The sequence below is a fragment of the Juglans regia genome, chromosome 13, assembly GCF_001411555.2.
Source record: "Juglans regia cultivar Chandler chromosome 13, Walnut 2.0, whole genome shotgun sequence".
NCBI lineage: Eukaryota > Viridiplantae > Streptophyta > Magnoliopsida > Fagales > Juglandaceae > Juglans > Juglans regia.
The window spans coordinates 33,903,754-33,922,467 of NC_049913.1; the positions used below are offsets into that span (position 1 = coordinate 33,903,754).

The window sequence follows — 18,714 nt, forward strand, 5'->3', positions numbered from 1 at the left end:
GGCTTATAAATAGAATTTTTCATTTTAATTTGACAATACATCCAATAAAATTTAATGTTTATATGAAAATTTCGAGCAGCATAGTTTCTCCATAAATTTTTAATATAGTATTTTTTCTTTTTAAATCAAGCCATTTAATTTGATCAAAGGTTTTAAGAAAATCTCAATTATAAGTTCTTACGTTTGATAGATAAATTTTATTTTAATAAAGAAAAATGTAAATGTACTTGAAAAAAATAAAGAAAAAAATTTATTTATCTATATGTCAACTAAACTGAAAATTATGAAATTTAAGATTTAAAATTGAATTAAAAAAATGATAAAATAAAAAATAAAAAAGCTTTTACGAGTTACGAATGTCCTGCACCCGACGCAACCGTGACAAACCCGACTCGATGCGTTTTATTTTTCAGCGGCAAATAATAATGAACTATATATTGACCCACCAACGTACGTGGCGGTTTACTTCCATTCCTTCCTTCCTTTCATTTTCCTCCGAAACCCCCAAACCCCTCGCTTCCAATTTCACTCGTTTTCTCTCTCTCAGAACCAGAAGAAAAATGGCAGATGCTAATGATGCGGGGTCGTCCACGACGGCGACTACGAATCCATTGCCTCCGTTTCTGAAGAAGCTCTACGCCATGGTGGACGACCCGGAGACCGACTCGGTTGTGTCTTGGAGCAACGGCGACAACAGCTTTGTGGTTTGGAACCCGCACGAGTTCGCCTCCAAGCTTCTGCCCAAGCACTTCAAGCACAATAACTTCGCTAGCTTCATCCGGCAGTTGAATACTTACGTCGGTTATCTTTATCTATTTTTCTATCTTCTCTCTCTTTTGTTCTTTCTTCTTTTTCTTTGCAAAATGTTGGGGTTAATTTCGGAATCTAATTAAGATCTGGCATGCTTAATCTGAATTAATCTAAAACATTTAAGAAGCTTGGGTTGGGAATTAGGAACTATTTCGGCACCAATATTTTAATAGGTTAGTTTACTAAAACGAGTAAAAAACGGTATTATATTGTTCGGAATCTCTACTGCCATACTGTGCTGTCAGTGATAGAATATGCACATTCGAGCTCTATTCTTTATTGGTGGATCAATTTAGTGCTTTTAGTGGCGGTCCTTACTGGATAATTATGTAAGGAGCTCTCATCCTTCTTGGGACTTTTGAGGTCCTTACTGGATAAAGCAAGCACTCGCATTTCTTATCTGCCATAGATATATTTTGTAGACCTTATTGTCTAATGCTATGTCTTAGACCATACTGTCTGATGTTTTATGTATCAAATTTTGGGGCTTCCTATATTTATTGACATAATTACTGGAACCGACTATATATCTCAAAAGAAAAAAGATGTTTGGGGAGATTACTTAATGGCTAAGCTTATTTCACAGAAATCGGATTACTTAAATTCCAACTTATACAAGGATTTGTTCTTTAGGACTCTTTAGAGGGTATGAAGGTTGATGGTTTTATGTTCTTCCTTGGACAAGTAAATAAATGCGATAAAAAAATACGAAGGGGGTATAGCTGCAGCATTTGAGGTATATGGTGAGATTTGGTGTTGTTATTTTGATGTTCATATGTTAAGGGGGAGAGAATATAGTTTTTGTCCAGCTGGCCAATAGATCTACCACAGTTGCAGGCATAACAGAAGATAACTCTATCCGGCTAAAGACTTCCACCCACAAGGCTCTGGTTGTCTCGCAATGTAGTAAGAGGTGTTCCACTGTCTCGCCAGATCTCTTGCACATGCAACACCAATCTAGTATAACTATCTGGTGCTTCCTCAGATTGTCGGTAGTTAGAATCTTACCCAATGCTGCTGTCCATGTAAAGAAGATCGCTTTCGGAGGCGCCTTATTTTGCCAAAGTCTCCTCCATGGGAACAAAGTATTAGCGGCTTGGGAAAGGGACTTATAGTATGATCGAATTGAGAAAATGCCCTTACCCGCAGGAGTCCACCACATCCTATCAGCTTGTTGTCTAATCGGCTTCACAGAATAAACAAGGCTGAAAAAAGGCCCGAATCCACAACGTGACGTTCCCACTGGGGAGAGTATGGTATTTGACTTTCACTTATAAAAAAAGTATGGTATTTGACCTTTTTTTTCTCGGATAAGCGTGGTGTTCGACTGTAAATGGTATAAACTCAAATCACACGGTAGTGAGCATTGGATTGGATTAAGTGATTTAATGGAATGTGAAATGGGAAGATGTAAATTGGAAGAGAATGTGAATTGGGAGAGGGAAATTGGAGAATTCCCATCTTAGTCACTTGAAAAATTCTATTTACAAGATGGTGTGGATGACACACCTTCCACACCCTGGACATAGCATGATTTGGACATAGCATGATTTGAGCAAGAGAAATTCAACATTTTGACTCTTAAAAATCAATTCTTGTCACGTAAGCGGTGTGGATGATGTGTTTTTCACGCCAGCTTCAAGTGGAAGGACTCTAATTTCTTTAGGTAAAAATCGTGAGTTCATTCTACTCGTATCTAAATGAAAACTATCAGAATTGCAGATTGAAAGTGTAATACCCAAGATTTAGTGTAACATGGTTGTGAGTGGGATCCAATATTGCTTAGATGGAAGAAGTTCTTACTATTTATAATGATTATAAGGTGCTCCTATTGTAACCTTGACTTGCCCTTTTATAATATAGGCCTAGATGTGGCTTGGGATTTCCTTGGGTCATTATAGAAATAATGTGGTGGGCTTATTCATTAGAACTTGTAAGCTGGGGTGGTGACAAATTGGCTGATAGAATAAACATGCATATGCATTTAGAAATTAGGTAGAAGAAGCTGTGAAAACCCTTTTCTAGTTGACAGGTACTTGTGGCTTGGAATTATTATGATTATTATTTTTTATAAATGGAATAATATCAATGGATTGATAGTTTTTTTAATTAATGGAGACACAACGAGTATAGTATCTATCACAAGAGTTAATAGGCCTTCGGGAACACGAGGTCTAAGTCACATTGGATTTAATATTAGTAGTTTGAGATTTTTGGTTTCCATGGATGCTAATATCAGGAAGTTTAAAGGAACTATTAAGGAAAGTTAGGGATCTGAAATGGATTGTTCCTTTAGATCTCTATTTTTAATGTGGCAATGAGTAAGACCATGAGGTGCATTTCAACGAGGGAGCTGGTGTGGAATGGAGGTGTATTAAGTTCATTTTGGAGTAAAGAATTATGTATTTTAATGTTTCAGTTGATATGGAAGAAAGACGTGTCAATCCTTGTGGGATTAGGAGTTGATGGTTCAAATTTGCCATTTAGTTCTTAATGCTATATCTGAAAAATTCTCTCTTCTTAATTTCTACCTAATTGCTGCCTTACCATAACGACCACCCCCGTTGCTGCAGCAGCTAAATCTTTGTCGTTTTATGCACCCTATTCTTCCCTTTTAACATATGATAGTTCTGTTGTGCTCATTGTCCTCTCATATGGTGCCATTTTAGTAGGGTCATGTCTATTATGTTGTCTCGCTAAGATTCTATTTCTTTCCTTTTTGTTTTCTTGACATTCATGCTTTGGCCAAACAAAATGCCACACTCCATTAATTATATGAGAAACATCCTTTTGATTAATCTCTCATTTTTATTTTCTTTGCAATATATCGGTTTTAAAAAAGTATTCTTTCTATTTTTTTGCTCATTTGAGGACATCTGGCTTTTAAATCATCCAACCACAACTTTGGATTACAATTCAACTCTCTGTTGGACTTACCAAAAATTTCAACAAATGCACGGACCATTGTATTTTATTAATTTATAATTTCAAACTTGCAGGTCTACTTATACTTTGAGTGGGTATCTTGGCTTGTCCATTTTTGGGTTAACTTGGCCAAAACTTGGTGTATCTATAACTGAGACGTCATTGTAAGTTAGCAGAGTCCCACTCAAGTTTGGCTTCAGTGTAAGTTAGTAGGGTCCGCTCAAATTCTCGCCAAATCTATATTTTATTTTTCCATGGTCAATACATCAGGTGTTGATGCCTATAGATCAACTATTCTTAAATAATATAATCATAATCATTTTGGTTTTATTGTTCATGTCATTTTGTTGCTATTGGCACGTTACATGATAAACTAGTTGGAGAAAAACATAAACAATAAATGATGATTTTAGTTCTCAAGGAAGTTACAAGGGACCTTTAACGCGAACGAATGTTACAAGGTCAACTTTTCTCTTTAGGACATGCTTTTTCTTTTTGCGTAGAGTATGCAAAACATGTTTGGTTCAACATTTTGGATGTACCCTTCCCAAGAAGTTCTATAGAATGGAAATGATACCCATACTTCCTAGGCTTAAACTTTTGAGTGGAGATGAGGTTTAGGTTGTATGCTGTCCAATTATAAGATAATTTTGTTCAGAGCTAGTATTTGATTTGCAATTGAAATTGTCTAGAATATTTGTTTGTTTCTGCTCTATATGATGTCGAAGACTGCTAGCTTTTATTATTATTTTTTATAAGTATTCAAGAAGTTTTATTCATAATAATAGCAAAGCCCAATTACACAGGGAGTACACATGAGAAATACCTAGCTATAATTTACAACTAAAAGAAGAAAGTCATGGACATTAAGGTCTCATTTGTTTTCACAACACATCTCATCTCATCTCATCATTACAACTTTCTCAAATTTTCACATAAAATAAAATAAACAATTCAACTTTTTCAAATCTCAAAATAATAATAATATTAAAAAAGTATATTTTGACAATATTTTATTCAATTTTTAACTTTTATCTCAACTCATCTCATCTCATCTGCGAAAATAAATAAGGTATAAGTCCATTACAAACAATAGCCCCCACCCAACATACTAGAAAGTCCACCAATCTGCCAGGCATGACCCATGATAAACCAAGTCATGTAAAAAAATCAGCCCACAGGGTCCTGGCCACTCGTAATGTAGAAACAGATGATCAACATATTCACCATCTTTCTTACTCATGTAACACTAGTCCAATACTATTAATCGATGTCTCCTTAGATTATCTATGGTGAAAATTTTGTCCAAAGCTGCTGTCCAAACAAAAAAAAAGCTGCTTTTGAAGGAGCTTTGGTCTGCTAAATGCTCTTCCAAGGGATTGAGAGCCTGCCCGGGTTCGATAAAACTCTTTGAAATGATCTGATTGTGAATTTACTTTTTTTGGAAGGGCTCCAAAACATCCTATTTATAGGGCTCGTTTGTTTTCGCAGATGAAATGAGTTGAGATTAAAGTTAAAAAGTTGAATTAAGTATTGTTAGAATATATTTTTTAATATTATTTTTGTTTTAGGATTTGAAAAAGTTGAATTATTTATTTTATTTTGTATTGGAAGTTGAGAAAATTGTAATGATTAGATGAGATGAGATGAGATGTTTTCTGAAAAGAAACGAGGCCATAGTGCCCTCGGTCATACATATGGAATACAGAGCCGCATAGAAGTCTGAAATAACCTCTAACTCCCAATCTTGGGCTGCCCTAGTGAAGTCCACATTCCTTTGAGGGGAGCCGCTAGAAAAAGCCAAAAGGTCCGCTATCGCTACATCCTTTACTCGTGCTAACTCAAATATGGCGGAGAAGGTGTCTTTGAGACAACGTTCACCACACCATTTATCATGCCAAAATCTGACTCGAGAGCCATCGCCCACAATAGTATGTGTATGTCTCCTGAAAGTCTCCCAACCCTTCTTAATGTTTTTTCACAAACCTACCCCATGTGAGCCGCGTACCTCATTCAACCACCCCATGTTTCCCCAACTTGTGCATCAATGACAGACTTCCACAAGGCCTTCCTTTCTTGTTGGTACCGCTACAACCATTTATCTAATAAGGCTTGGTTGAACTTTGTCAAGTAAGAATACCCAATCCACCTTCGGAAAATGGAATGCACACCATGGTCCAATTGACCAGAAGGAACTTGAACTCGCCCCCCAAACCACTCCACAAGAAATCGGCTTCTCAATACGGTTTACAATCTTTGCTGGGAACCGAAACAGAGACAAAAAATAGGTGGGGAGGTTAGAGAGAGTACTTTTAATCAATGTGAGCCTATTGCCTTTTGATAAATACAACCTCTTTCAAGATGCCAACCTATGCTCCACCTTTTCAATCACAGGATTCCAACTCTGTTTTGATTTGAAGGAAGCACCTAATGGTAACCCAAGATGTTGAAGAGGTAAAGAAGATACCTTACATCCCAAGAGAGAGGCTAGAGCCGTCGCTTCGGGAACATTCCCCACCGGCACCATTTCAGACTTGAAAGATTAACTTTCAAACCCGAGGGAGCTTCATATGAAAAACTTTTCTCTCCGTACACATGTGAAATATCACGCTGTTTGGTGTTTCTTCGTCGATAGTGTTTTGTTAATGGCGTAAGAATATTGTGGTTTTTCTTTTCGTTGACGTTGGTGGTTTTGGGTGTTCGATAGTGTTTTGTTGCACTAGATAATGCCCTCCATGAAACGTGTTGTGATTGAGTCTAAGCTTTTTGAGGTGGGTAGGGATGGGTGATATGTATTTTTGAGCGAGAAAGGGCGGAAAGGGGTGAAAAATATGAGAGTGGGGGTGGGGACTGCTAGGTGGTTTTGTAGAGCTCTGGAGGGTGGTCTGAAGGCTGCAGATAGAGGCTTTTACCCTGCTCATAGGGATGGGGACAGAGGCTATATTGCACAAAGCTGCTCCAATGCTTGAGGGACTTACATGGTTTTGGCGGAGTATGGAGGTGGTGGGAGAGGGAGTTTCATTTTTATCCCTGAAGGCAGAGTTGGGATGTGCTGGAGGAACCTTATGGTGGTGTTGCAGGAAGTTGTTAAAGGAGATATTTCTGTTTTGATGGCACCTGCGAAACCGTCGTGTGGAGTTCTTCCGTCATCATTCAGGGAGGCGCTAGTAGGTCGGCTTGAGGGGCCTTGTGTTGCGAAGAGGACAAAGATGACAAGATTTCTTATGTCTGGTGGAGTTCCTTCTTTGGAGAGGGGTCAGTGCAACGACAGTAATGGCAGGGATGGTGTTGGTCCAAATAAGGAAACAATTGTAGAGGCCTTAGCTGTTATTGAAATTCGCTTGGGAGAACTAACTGATATAGTTGGTTGGCTGAAACGCAGTGTTTTGGGGCAAGATATGGAAATTCTCAGGGGCTTAGGAAAGGGGCAAGCCTTGGGCCCAGAAGATGGGCCTCAGCCCAAGGTCATACTCGACCCAGTAGTGGACTTCGTCAGGAGAAAGTTTCCAAAGGTCGTTGCTGACCCTTTGGTTCGTGGGCCCAACCCAATATTGCCGATGAGGTCTCAGGTGGTCTCGCCACAGGCGATCGCGTTGATGGTCTTGCCGTAGGCTGTCGTTCCATCGGCGACAACAATTATGCTAATGGGACCTCTTCCAGATCGTGAGGGTCTTGCACAAAGCCATATCGAGGGAGCTCCTCCTCCTTTGGCTATTGGACCGTTGCAGACAAGCCTGATGGGACCTCAGGTGGTCTCCGACACGGTCTTGACCCAGGTAACGCCGGCGAGGGTGGTAGATCAAATTCTACCTTCGCGCGAGGAGGAGATAATGCAGATTCCGTCTACGTTTTGTAGTTTTCCAGAAGTTGATCCCCAAAAATCGCCGATCCATAACTTAGAACCCTCATTTCTTCATTTGGGTCTTTGTTCTACCTATGATGATCATCTGGAGGTATTATCAGAAGAAGGGGAAATAAAGAGGGGGGTTTTCTTGGAAGACACAGTTGGGGGGTTATCGCAGGGACCCTTGGAGGTTAATGTGGACTTCTCGGATTCTCTTGCAGTGGACAAAGTGGGCACTGTAGTAGAATGGAAAGGTAACAATCTATTTGGGGGGGGAGGGAGACGCAGAAGTAAGGGAGCCTCTTCCATTGTACTGTTTGTTACCGAATGACTTTGAGTTCTCTGAATGGGTATTCCAAATTGTAAAGGACATCCAACAGGTTGTGGGTATGAAATGTGTGGGATATGAAGAACAGTTTATGGCCCTCCTCACGTCCATTGAGGTGAGACATGCTTAGTCCAAGAAAGCTGATTCTAAGAAGCAAAGGGAGCTTAATAGGCTTAATTGGTCGTTGAATGAGGGTAGCTCAAGCCACGTTAGGTCTAAAGGGAAGGGGTTGGTTGTGTCTTTATGAAGCCAAAAATTGTGTCTTGGAACGTTCGCGGGTTGACCGAGGCTACTAAACGTCTACACATAAAAAATCTACTTCGGGATTGGAAGGCGGATATCGTATGTTTACAAGAAACCAAACTTAAATTGGTAAACATAAAACTCGTGAGAAATGTGTGGGGTTGCCCGTATGCAAATTGGGCCTATCTAGCTTCGTAGGGGGCATCGAGCGGTATTTTGGTGATGTGGGATAAAAGGGTCGTGGAGAAGATGGAGGAGTTTGTAGGGGAATTTACAGTGGCTTGCTCTTTTAAGATGTTAGAGGATAATTTCTTGTGGGCTTTTGTAGGTGTTTATGGATCGAATGTTGACAATATTAGAAGTCATTTGTGGGATGAACTGGCTGTTATCTATAGCGGGTGGGAACTTCCTTGTTGCATAGGAGGAGATTTTAATGTAGTAAGGTTTCCTAGTGAAAGATCTGGAAGCACTCGGATACATCCAGCCATGGCTGAATTTTCAGAGTGCATTTTTGACCTGAATCTTGTTGAACTCCATCTAGTTGGCGGTCTCTTCACATGGTCTAATAGTCAAACTTGGTTCTGGCTGGACAGATTTTTAATATCGTCGGACTGGGAAAGCCATTGTCCAGAGGTATGTCAGAAGCGACTGCCGCGCCTATGCTCGGATCATTTTCCCATATTATTAGATGGAGGTGGTATTCAAGGAGGTCGTCGTTATTTCAAGTTCGAAAACATGTGGCTTAAAAGCGATGGCTTCGTGGATATGGTAAGGCATTGGTGGTCTTCTTATCAGCTTTATGGTACCCCTCTTATATTCTTGCAAGCAAACTGAAAGCGTTAGAGGAAGATTTAGACCTCGTTTGCATTCAAAACCCACCTCAACTCATCCCATTTCATTATTACAACTTTTCCAAATTTCCACACAAAATATAATAAACAATTCAACTTTTCCAAATTCCAAAACAACTTTTCCAAATTCTCACACAAAATATAATAAATAATTCAACTTTTATTATACTAGTCACAAACCATCTCAATTCATCTCAACTCATCTCTAAATCCAAACCACTCCTTAAAGTTTTGGAATTTCCAATCGTTTAGAAATATAAGGGAGCAAAAGAAAACTCTAATGGAGGATTTACAGCATCTTGATAGGATTATTGAGGATAGAGCTCTTACCCTAGAGGAAGTTTCATGTAAGACAGTGCTGACATCAGAGTTGGAAAGGGTTTTAACTTTAGAAGAGATTTCTAGGCGACAGAAGTCAAGAGCTCTTTGGTTGAAGGAAGGGGATCGAAGCACAAAATTCTTCCATAAAGTAGCTAACTCTCATCGGAGAACTAACTCTATTGAGATGCTGAAAATCAATGGTAGTGATTGCACAGAGGCCCCTGTGATCCGGGAACATGTGATGAATTTTTGTGAACATCTATTTATTGAAAATGAGGGTTGGAGGCCCAAACTAGATGGACTTGGTTTTGAGTCCATAGAACCACAGACAACATCCTGGTTGGAAAGATCTTTTGAGGAGGAGGTATTGGATGTGGTTCGAAAGATGGTAAAGGATAAAGCACCAGATTCGGATGACTTTACGATAGGGTTTTTCCAAACATGTTGGGAGGTGGTGAAAGATGACATTATGAATGTGTTTCAAGAGCTTTTCTTGGCTGGGAAATTCAAGAAAAGCCTGAATGTTACTTTTATTGCTTTGATTCCGAAGAAATCCGGAACGGTGGAGTTGAAGGACTTTAGGCCCATTTGCCTCATTAATGGGATATACAAAATCATTTTAAAGGTGCTAGCTAACAGGTTAGGGGTGGCAATTGATAAAGTAATCTCAAAGCCACAAAATGCTTTTATAAGGGGTTATCAGATTCCGGACTCGGTCTTAATTACAAATGAATGTCTGGATAGTAGATTAAAGTCTGGCACTCCAGGTATTATTTGTAAATTAGATATGGAAAAAGGATATGATTATGTAAACTGGGAATTCCTCTTGTACTTGCTAAAGAGATATGGCTTTGGGGAGAGGTGGTGTACGTGGATCAAATGGTGCATCGCAACGGCAAGATTTTCAGTCTTGATCAATGGTAACCCAGAGGGTTTTTTCAATAGCTCTCGAGGCTTAAGACAGGGTGATCCCTTGTCCCCTCTGCTTTTCGTTATCGTCATGGAGGCTTTGAGTATGATGTTATCAGCTGTGGTTAGTCATGGTTTTATGGCTGGTTTTTCAGTGGGTGATCCACATAGGGGTCTCATCTCGGTCTCCCACTTATTATTCGCAGATGACACCTTAATTTTCTGTGATGCAGAGCAAGACCAACTTAGGGCATTGAAGGCGCTTCTTTTTTGTTTCAAATCAGCGTGTTAGGTTTGAGAGTTAACTTCGATAAATTAGAGTTAGTGCTTGCTGGGAACGTCAGCTTCTCTCGGCAGTTGGCTAACACTCTTGGGTGTAGGTCGCTTCTCTCCCTATGACATATTTGGGGTTACTATTAGGGGTTGCTTCACGCTTTGTCTATTTGGAACACAGTTATTGAAAAAATAGAATGAAGATTGACTGGGTGGAAGAGACTGTATTTGTCGAAAGGAGGCCAGATGACTCTTATCAAGAGTACTCTCTCTAATTTGCCAACTTACTTTCTATCTTTATTTCCAATTCCAGCTAGTGTGGTGGTGCGAATCAAAAAACTTTATTGGGATTTCTTATGGAGTGGGATAAGAGATGAATTCAAGTTTCACCTAATCAGTTGGGATAAGATGTGTAGACCAATTCCTTCAGGTGGGTTGGGGATAAAGAATTTTAGAACTTTTAATCGGCATTGCTTGGGAAATGGCTTTGGAGATACAATTTGGATCCAGAAGCTCTATGGAAATTAGTGGTTGATTGCAAACATGGGGGGGATTGGTGTACTAGAGATGGGAATGGGTCCTATGGGGTGGGGTTTTGGAAGCACATACGACATGGTTGGGGAGTGTTTTCTCATCATACTAAATTTTTGGTGGGGGAGGGCACTTGTATAAAATTTTGGAGGGACATTTGGTGTGGGGAGGAGGCTCTAGCGGACGCATTCCCTTCCATTTTTTGTGTGGCATGTGATCAAGAGGCTTCAGTGGCGGATCTCATGGTTCGCTCAGGGGATCAACTCCATTGGAATGTCACCTTTAGTAGAGCAGCTCAAGATTGGGAACTAAACAGTTTTGAGGCGTTTTTCAGTTGTGTGTACTCTACGAGATTGTCTAGATTGAGAGAAGATAAGCTGTGGTGGAATTCAGCAGGTAAGGGTGTTTTTTCGGTTCGCTCCTTCTATAAGTCCCTTACTTTGCTTCCAAACATGCATTTTCCTTGGAGAGGATTGTCGAGGAATAAGGCACCTCCAAAAGCACTTTTTTTCACTTGGACAACGACTTTGGGTAAAATTCTGACCACTGATAATCTGCGGAAGCGCTGGGTTATTATTTTAGAATGGTGTTGTATGTGCAAGAAAGTTGGTGAGACAGTGGATCATCTTTTGTTACATTGTGAGATAGTTGGAGCACTGTGGAGGGATGTGTTCATTCGATTAGGGTTAAATTGGGTGATGCCTGCTACAGTGGTAGCGGTATTGGCTAGCTGGGTATTGCCGGGTGGTGCTTCACAAATCAAAGCTGTGTGGAAAATAGTTCCTATTTGTATTATGTGGTGCATATGGCGGGAGCATAATGAACGGACATTTGAAGATAAGGAATGGTCAACAGAGGATCTTAGAATTTTATTTTTCCACACCTTACTTCTTTGGGCTATTGCTGTAGATTTTAATGGCCTAAAGGTACATGATTTTCTTCTTTCTTTTTTAGTAACTAGATAGTTTTTATCTTTTGTATACCACCTTGTATACCTGGGCTTTGCCTATTCTTATTTATACTACCGTTTACTTATATAAAAAAAAAAACTTTCAAACCTGAGACGTCTTTGAAACAAAGAGTAGAGCCCTCAAATATTGGATATGCCCGAGATTTGCTCCACAAAATATGAGAGTGTCATCAGCAAACAACAAATGAGAAATATTAAGAGAATCGAAGTTACCATTCCCCATCGAGAAACCGTAGAGAAAGCCACCTTCCACGACCTACAATCATCTTACTGAGGGCTTCCATGACAAATAGGAAGAGTAAAGGAGAGAGCGAATCTCCCGGTCTCAATCCACGAGAGGAGTCAAAAAAGCCCGTTGGAGAGCCATTCACCAAGATAGAGAAGCAAACTATTGAGATACAAAACTCTATCCATTTCATCCATCTCTCTCCAAAACCGCATCTTGCAAGTAAATAAAGCAGAAATTTTCAGTTAACATGATCATAGGCTTTTTCCATGTCTAGTTTGCAAATTAACTCAAGTTCCTGAGATTCGAAACGTCCGTCCAGGCTGGCTTTTATTATTATGCTCATGCTATCTAGTCTTGAAAGTAGGGTGGACGTACATATGGGTACCATTGTGTTTTTCACTCATCAACAAATCATAAGGATACCATTATGTCTTTCATTTGTCCGCTTCTATCAATAAAATCTCACGACGCTCCTAGCTTGTCAAAGAAATGGTAAACTGGATGTAGTGTCCTGTTATGGTTGTATAGGGGATATTAAGTTTTTTTATACGTCAATCTTATTAGTAGTGCATAGTGGGCTGTGCTAGGAGAGGTCCCTGTTACAGAAAACTGTGGGTTTGACACTGTCCAATTATGTCGTTTGTCCTTTTTTCTTTATTTTTTTTTATGACTGGGGAATCACCCCACGACAGAGCCCTTAGGACTCACCCATGGAACCTGAACCCCCGGGGGGACTAGCACAGCAACCCACCGTCATGGCCTCCCACTTAAATCGCAGTGTGATCCCAGGGGGAATCGAACCTGTGACATGGGGCACATGCACACAAGTTTGTCCTTACCACTTGGGCTACCCGCGGGTGGGTGGCCTTTTTTCTTTCTTTATTTTTTTCCCTTGTCAAGGTCTTGGGGAAATTTATTTTTTAAATAACATGCCCATATCTCAAATTTTTTTTATGCCTTATCTAAGGCCATAGGTTCCCAATTATCTTAGGCTCCATTCGGTCAAATCCTTCCTGGTGGACACATTTTTGTTATAAAAAGATATATTTTTGAAAACTAATTTGGTTTAATGTGATTTTCTTGTGTTTGGTGTGTGTCAAAAAATCAGTATTGTACTCTTCTTTTGTTGTTTGTTAACAACTGGTTTGTGGCTGGCGATGGTGGGTTCTGTTGGTTAGTGAACAAGGAATGGATTCCTGTGTATGTCCTATATACTTGGGCCTTTGTCTATTTTATGCTCAATAAAATCTTGTTCGACCGATAAAAAAAAAAGTGAACAAGGAATGGATGAGGGCAGTCAATGACCAATGGGGGGCTGGCAGTTGGATGGTGGTGGTTGGAGTCTCAAGCTCGCTCTGGAAAATGTTTTTATCTCTTCAGAAGAGAAGGCTGGTCAATAAGGCGCAGTACTTTTTTTCTATAATAGAGGTGCTGCAATAGGCGTGCTTGGCTAACGAATAAAAACCTTAGTCTGCTTTTGTTCTTTTCTATAAATATCCCATTCCCATTTCATGTGCTCTATTAGCCAATCCCTTGCTGCTTGCTTCATCCCACCTTACCTGATCATTTGTTGTACCCTAACTTGAATCTAGAAAAACATTTGTGTCGACATCTGTCCCATTGGCTTTGAAGGTGCTGGCTGATGAAAGACATCCGCAGATGCCCCCTTCTGTGCCTATTGGCTTGTTTAAATGTCTTCTTGGTCCTTTTTTCTTGTTCTTTTTCATTTTCCCTTGTCATGGTCTCGGTGATATTGATATGTTAAATTACATGCCTGTATCACAATTGTTTTTTTGCCTTGTATGATGCCACGATCTGCCAATTATCTTAGGCTCCATTCATTGAAAATTATTCTTGGGGGAAAACATTTTGTTTAAAAAATGTATTTTTGAAAAAAAATTGTATTCGTTTGATTTTCTAGTGCTTGGGGTGTTGAAGAATCTATTTTGTATTCTTATTTTGTGGCTTGTTAACGGCTGTATATGACTTCTAGGCGTTGCTCTTGTATATGACCCGTGTACTTGGGCTTTGCCTATTCTTATGATCAATCAAATTTTATTTCTTGATAAAAAAAAAAAGGGCTGTTTGTGGCTGGCGACTGGTGGGTTCTGTTGGTGAGTGGGCTAGGAATGGATGAGGGCAGTCAACGACCAATAGGGTCAGTTGGCAGTTGGATGGTTGGGCAGTAATGGTCTGAGTCTCAAGCTCACTCTGGAAAATGTCTTAAATTCTTTAGAGGACAAAGACTTGGTCCATCTCTTAAGTGGTTATTTTCTGTTGAACCATTTTTTTTTTCTAATTGATAATTCCACCATGCATTAAAGTTATGGAAATGACTTTACAGAAGGTGATTTTTCATGAAAGAAAAGAAATCTTTGTTGCCATGTGATGTTTGTAATTGGTTGCACTTGAAGTATTGAAAGAGTTAAATTTATATATTTTGATTCTTAAAATTGGTGCCTAGGAAGTAGGTCAAAAATTATTCAAAGCAAATCAGTTCCATTGTTGTGGGAAGAAGATATCAATAATGATTATGGTGAGTGCCTGTGCTACTCATCCAAGGGAAAAAATGATGAGTGCCTATGCTGGCCTGGTCGGTGGAACTTAGAAAAATTTACCTTATGTCATATTCTCAAAAGTTCATGTCATTGAGTTCAATCTTGTTGTCTTAATTGACATTAGTATCATAAAAATTGAAACATTTTATGGAAACAATTTGAACAATTTAGGGTTTTTGCTTCTATTATATTTATATGTATAATAATTTGTTCATTTTGGTTTAACAGGGTTTTAAGAAGGTGGACTCAGACCGTTATGAATTTGCAAATGTGAAGTTTCTAAGAGGTCAAACACACCTTTTGAAAAGTATCAGTAGGAGGAAACCAGTTCATGTACCCGGTCAACAACCAACTGAAGTGCCGAGCTCCTCAGTTGGGGCATGTGTTGAGGTAGGGAAGTTTGGGCTGGAGGAAGAGGTTAAAAGACTTGAAAGGGACAAGAATGCTCTTATGCAGGAACTTGTTAGGTTGAGGCAGCACCAGCAAGCAACTGATCACCAGTTGCTGAGTGTGGGACAACGTGTGCAGCTAATGGAGCAGAGACAGCAACAAATGATGTCTTTCCTTGCAAAGGCTATGCATAGTCCCGGCTTATTAGCCCAGTTTGTACAGCAACAGAATGAAAGCAATAGGAACATTACTGGAGTGAATAAAAAAAGGAGACTCCAAAGTCAGGAAAAAGAAAGTGTAGCTGGTGAGGGTCGCACTAATGCTCCCGATGGACAGATTATCAAGTACCAGCCTTCAATGAATGAGGCAGCTAAAGCACTGCTGCAGCAGATTTTGAAGATGAATGGATCTCCTAGGGTGGAACCATTGATGAACAACCCTGGTGCATTCCTTATTGATGATGCTCCTTCTTCCCATGCATTCCATGGTGGAAGTTCCTCGGGTCAAGTTTCGGGAGTGACCCTTTCTGAGGTTCCACCTAATTCTGGACAGCCTTTTATGCCAGTAGAGTCAGGATTTCCTGTTAAATCCCCATCTACTGCCATTTCAGAGATTCAATCTTCCTCCTACATGGTGCCTGATCATGCTACAGCAGCTGGATTCCCAAATATTGATGTTTATAATTCTGGAGAAGAGACTATTTTGCCTGACTTCTCTGAACTGCAAGGAATCATGCCAGAAAGCACTTCTGAAATCCTTGATATGAACTTCGTGGGGTCCGAGACTGGGAATGCAAGTTATGTGGATCCAATGTCTGTTGTTTTGGATGCGACAACGCCCATGAAAACTGAAGCTCTTTCTCCAGAAAGTGATGTGGAGGCCCTGCTTGATGAGATCCCAGTACTTCCAGGCATTAACGATACTTTCTGGGAACAATTCCTTACAGGGAGCCCGCTCACTGAGGATGCAGATGAAATTAATTCGAGTTCATTAGCTGGTGGTGTGACCATGGATCATGAGTTACCCATAGGAGAGAAGAACAACTGGGACAAGATTCAGTATATGGATCATCTTACTGAACAGATGGGGCTTCTTGCATCTAAGACTGGAATAGCCTGACCTTCTCACCAATTGTATATGCATGTTCCTCACCATCGAGAGGTAAACTTTTAACCAATCACAGATCATAATAAGCATGTTCATTGTCACCAACTGCCAGTTTTACAAAATGAGCCAATGCATACAGTATTTGTCACTGATCCCACATTGTGGTGTTTGATCAGCCACTTAAGTGTTCCTTTTTCCCTTCATCAGCTCGAGTTCCTGTCATGGTGAGAAGATTGTATTTATAATGAAACTCTGTATATGTGATCGGCTTTTCAGAATGATGTAATGCCAGTTTTTCTAATTACTATAACACAAGGAATTCGCTAGTACATCGAGTATAGTATATTCTGATTCCCCTTAAGCTGTGCTAAAAAATTATTAAGAATTACTGACATCTGTATGTACTTAAAAACTCCTGAATTGCTTTAGTTCTTCTTGCACGTGTGACTTGTTTAAAAGCTGTCTTTGTTCCTGTGGCTGTCTTTGTTCCTTTTCAGTAAAGCATATTTTTGCCATTTGGATGCCGGATGGTTACAACATGCATGTATTGTACTCTTATGGAATTTTGTCTAGATGATTGTTGATCGATTAGAGTACTGTAGTGCCAGAGATTTTACTGTGGTCCTAGAAAATTAAATTGCGGCCAGACTTATTTTTTATTTAGATTTTTGATCAAATTGGGAGCATAGATGGTAGAAGAGATTGTGGAGATGAAGGAAAGAAAACATAGAAAGCAATAAATGATGGTAAGCTGTGTGAACAAAGGAAAAATTATGGGCTCTTTTAGGGAGAGAGATAAGATGAGGATTTTGTGAATAATTGTAAGATAATTTGTGAATAATAATGAGAAAGTTTGAGTTGAATATTTTTTGAGTTTTGGGAAAGGAAAGAGAAAAAGATTAATAAAATATTATAAAATTAAAATATTTTTATAATATAGTTTTATAATATTATTTTTGTTTGGAGCTTTGAAAAAATTGAATTGTTTTTAATTTTTTGTTTGAAAATGTGGAAAAATTGTAATGATTAGTTTGAAAAAGTTGTAATGATTAGTTTGAAAATGTTTGTATTTGAACTATGTTTGGGAAGGAGATGGGATAAGATGAGATAAGAATTTTAGGATGGGATCTATTTCCAAACAAGTTTGAATCCCCACACTTGTAGAAAAACTGCTAATTGTCTCATGATTGCACCCTTAAGCCCCCGATTGGAATTTAATTCAGTCTAATTTTAAGTTGAGTCTAAGATTTAAATACCCAACTCTCAAGTAATTAAACTCATCTTAATTCAAAATCTCTTTACATGTGAGACTCACAATTTTTTACAACTTAACATTTTTTTTATATGCGAGACTTACAATATTTTTTAATTTTTCATAAATATATCTAAATTTATCTTAATATTTAAACACATTTAAATTTATTTTAGATAGATATCGTAAAATTTATTCTATCATTTTAATTTATTATTATTTATCAAAAATTTAATTCATCTTTATACCGTATTTTCTTTTTCCTCCTTCCCCCTTATCCATAAAGAAGAAAATTAAAAGACAAAAAAAAGTGGGGGGGTTGTGTTTGAGGATAAGATTGTTCAGGGTGGTTGGAATGAAAAAGTCAAATGGACATCATATCATCTTTGTGCCTTAAGTTTGTGTACGATATTCTAACTATGTACCACTTGAAATAAAATATGCGGATGCTTCCCCTTTTTTTTTATTTGGCACTGAAATAAAATATTTTAAAGAAATAAAGAGAATAACTTGACGGATGGAAAATTTTGACGGTAGATCCTTTGCCGTTCTCTGTTTTCCCACTTTCTTCTTTTTGTAGTTAAGAAATATAAAATATAAACATTGGAAGAATACTTATGGTGTCCATGGACGGTATAGACCTTGACATTAAAGGTTATATGACTTGCATATTATATCTTTCCTCTAAATTGAAGATTTTTCTTCAGGTTGGGAACTGTAGACCTAATGAACTAAAATCCTACCCTAAAAGGTTATTTTCTATCATTATATGGAATGCCCCGATAAAAGTTAATTTTTTTTAATGTTATGTATACCTGAAAAGATAAAAAAACAAAAGAAATATATGCAAGTTGTGCACAACGTTTGTGAGCATTTTATTTGGAATACAACTTTTTCCATTCAAGTTGTGCTATATGTACTTATAATTTTACTTATTAATTAATTATAAAATTATTTTTATTAATTTTCTTTTAAAATTTAAAATCATAATTTTTAATATATCAATAACTGTCCTGTGAAGAAATAAGTTTTTTTTATAAATTTTTCTTAAGTACATTTAGTATTTTCCTTGCCAAATATTGGAGTAGATGAATAATGACCATTTTACAATTATTTTACAACCAACCAATGTGGTTGTCACCTCTCCCAAAAAATGTTAAGATTCATCATTAT

General features: G+C 38.5%; 1 protein-coding gene across 1 annotated transcript; it reads left to right on the forward strand.

Moving 5' to 3' along the window:
- The first annotated feature begins 466 nt into the window (after window positions 1-466).
- LOC109010817 (heat stress transcription factor A-1b-like) lies at window positions 467-16,806 on the forward strand. The gene is made up of 2 exons (XM_018991732.2): window positions 467-797; window positions 15,021-16,806. Exons 1-2 carry the CDS (start codon window positions 561-563, stop codon window positions 16,299-16,301), a joined length of 1,518 nt encoding a protein of 505 aa, XP_018847277.1. The 5' UTR covers window positions 467-560; the 3' UTR covers window positions 16,302-16,806.
- Window positions 16,807-18,714: the final 1,908 nt, after the last annotated feature.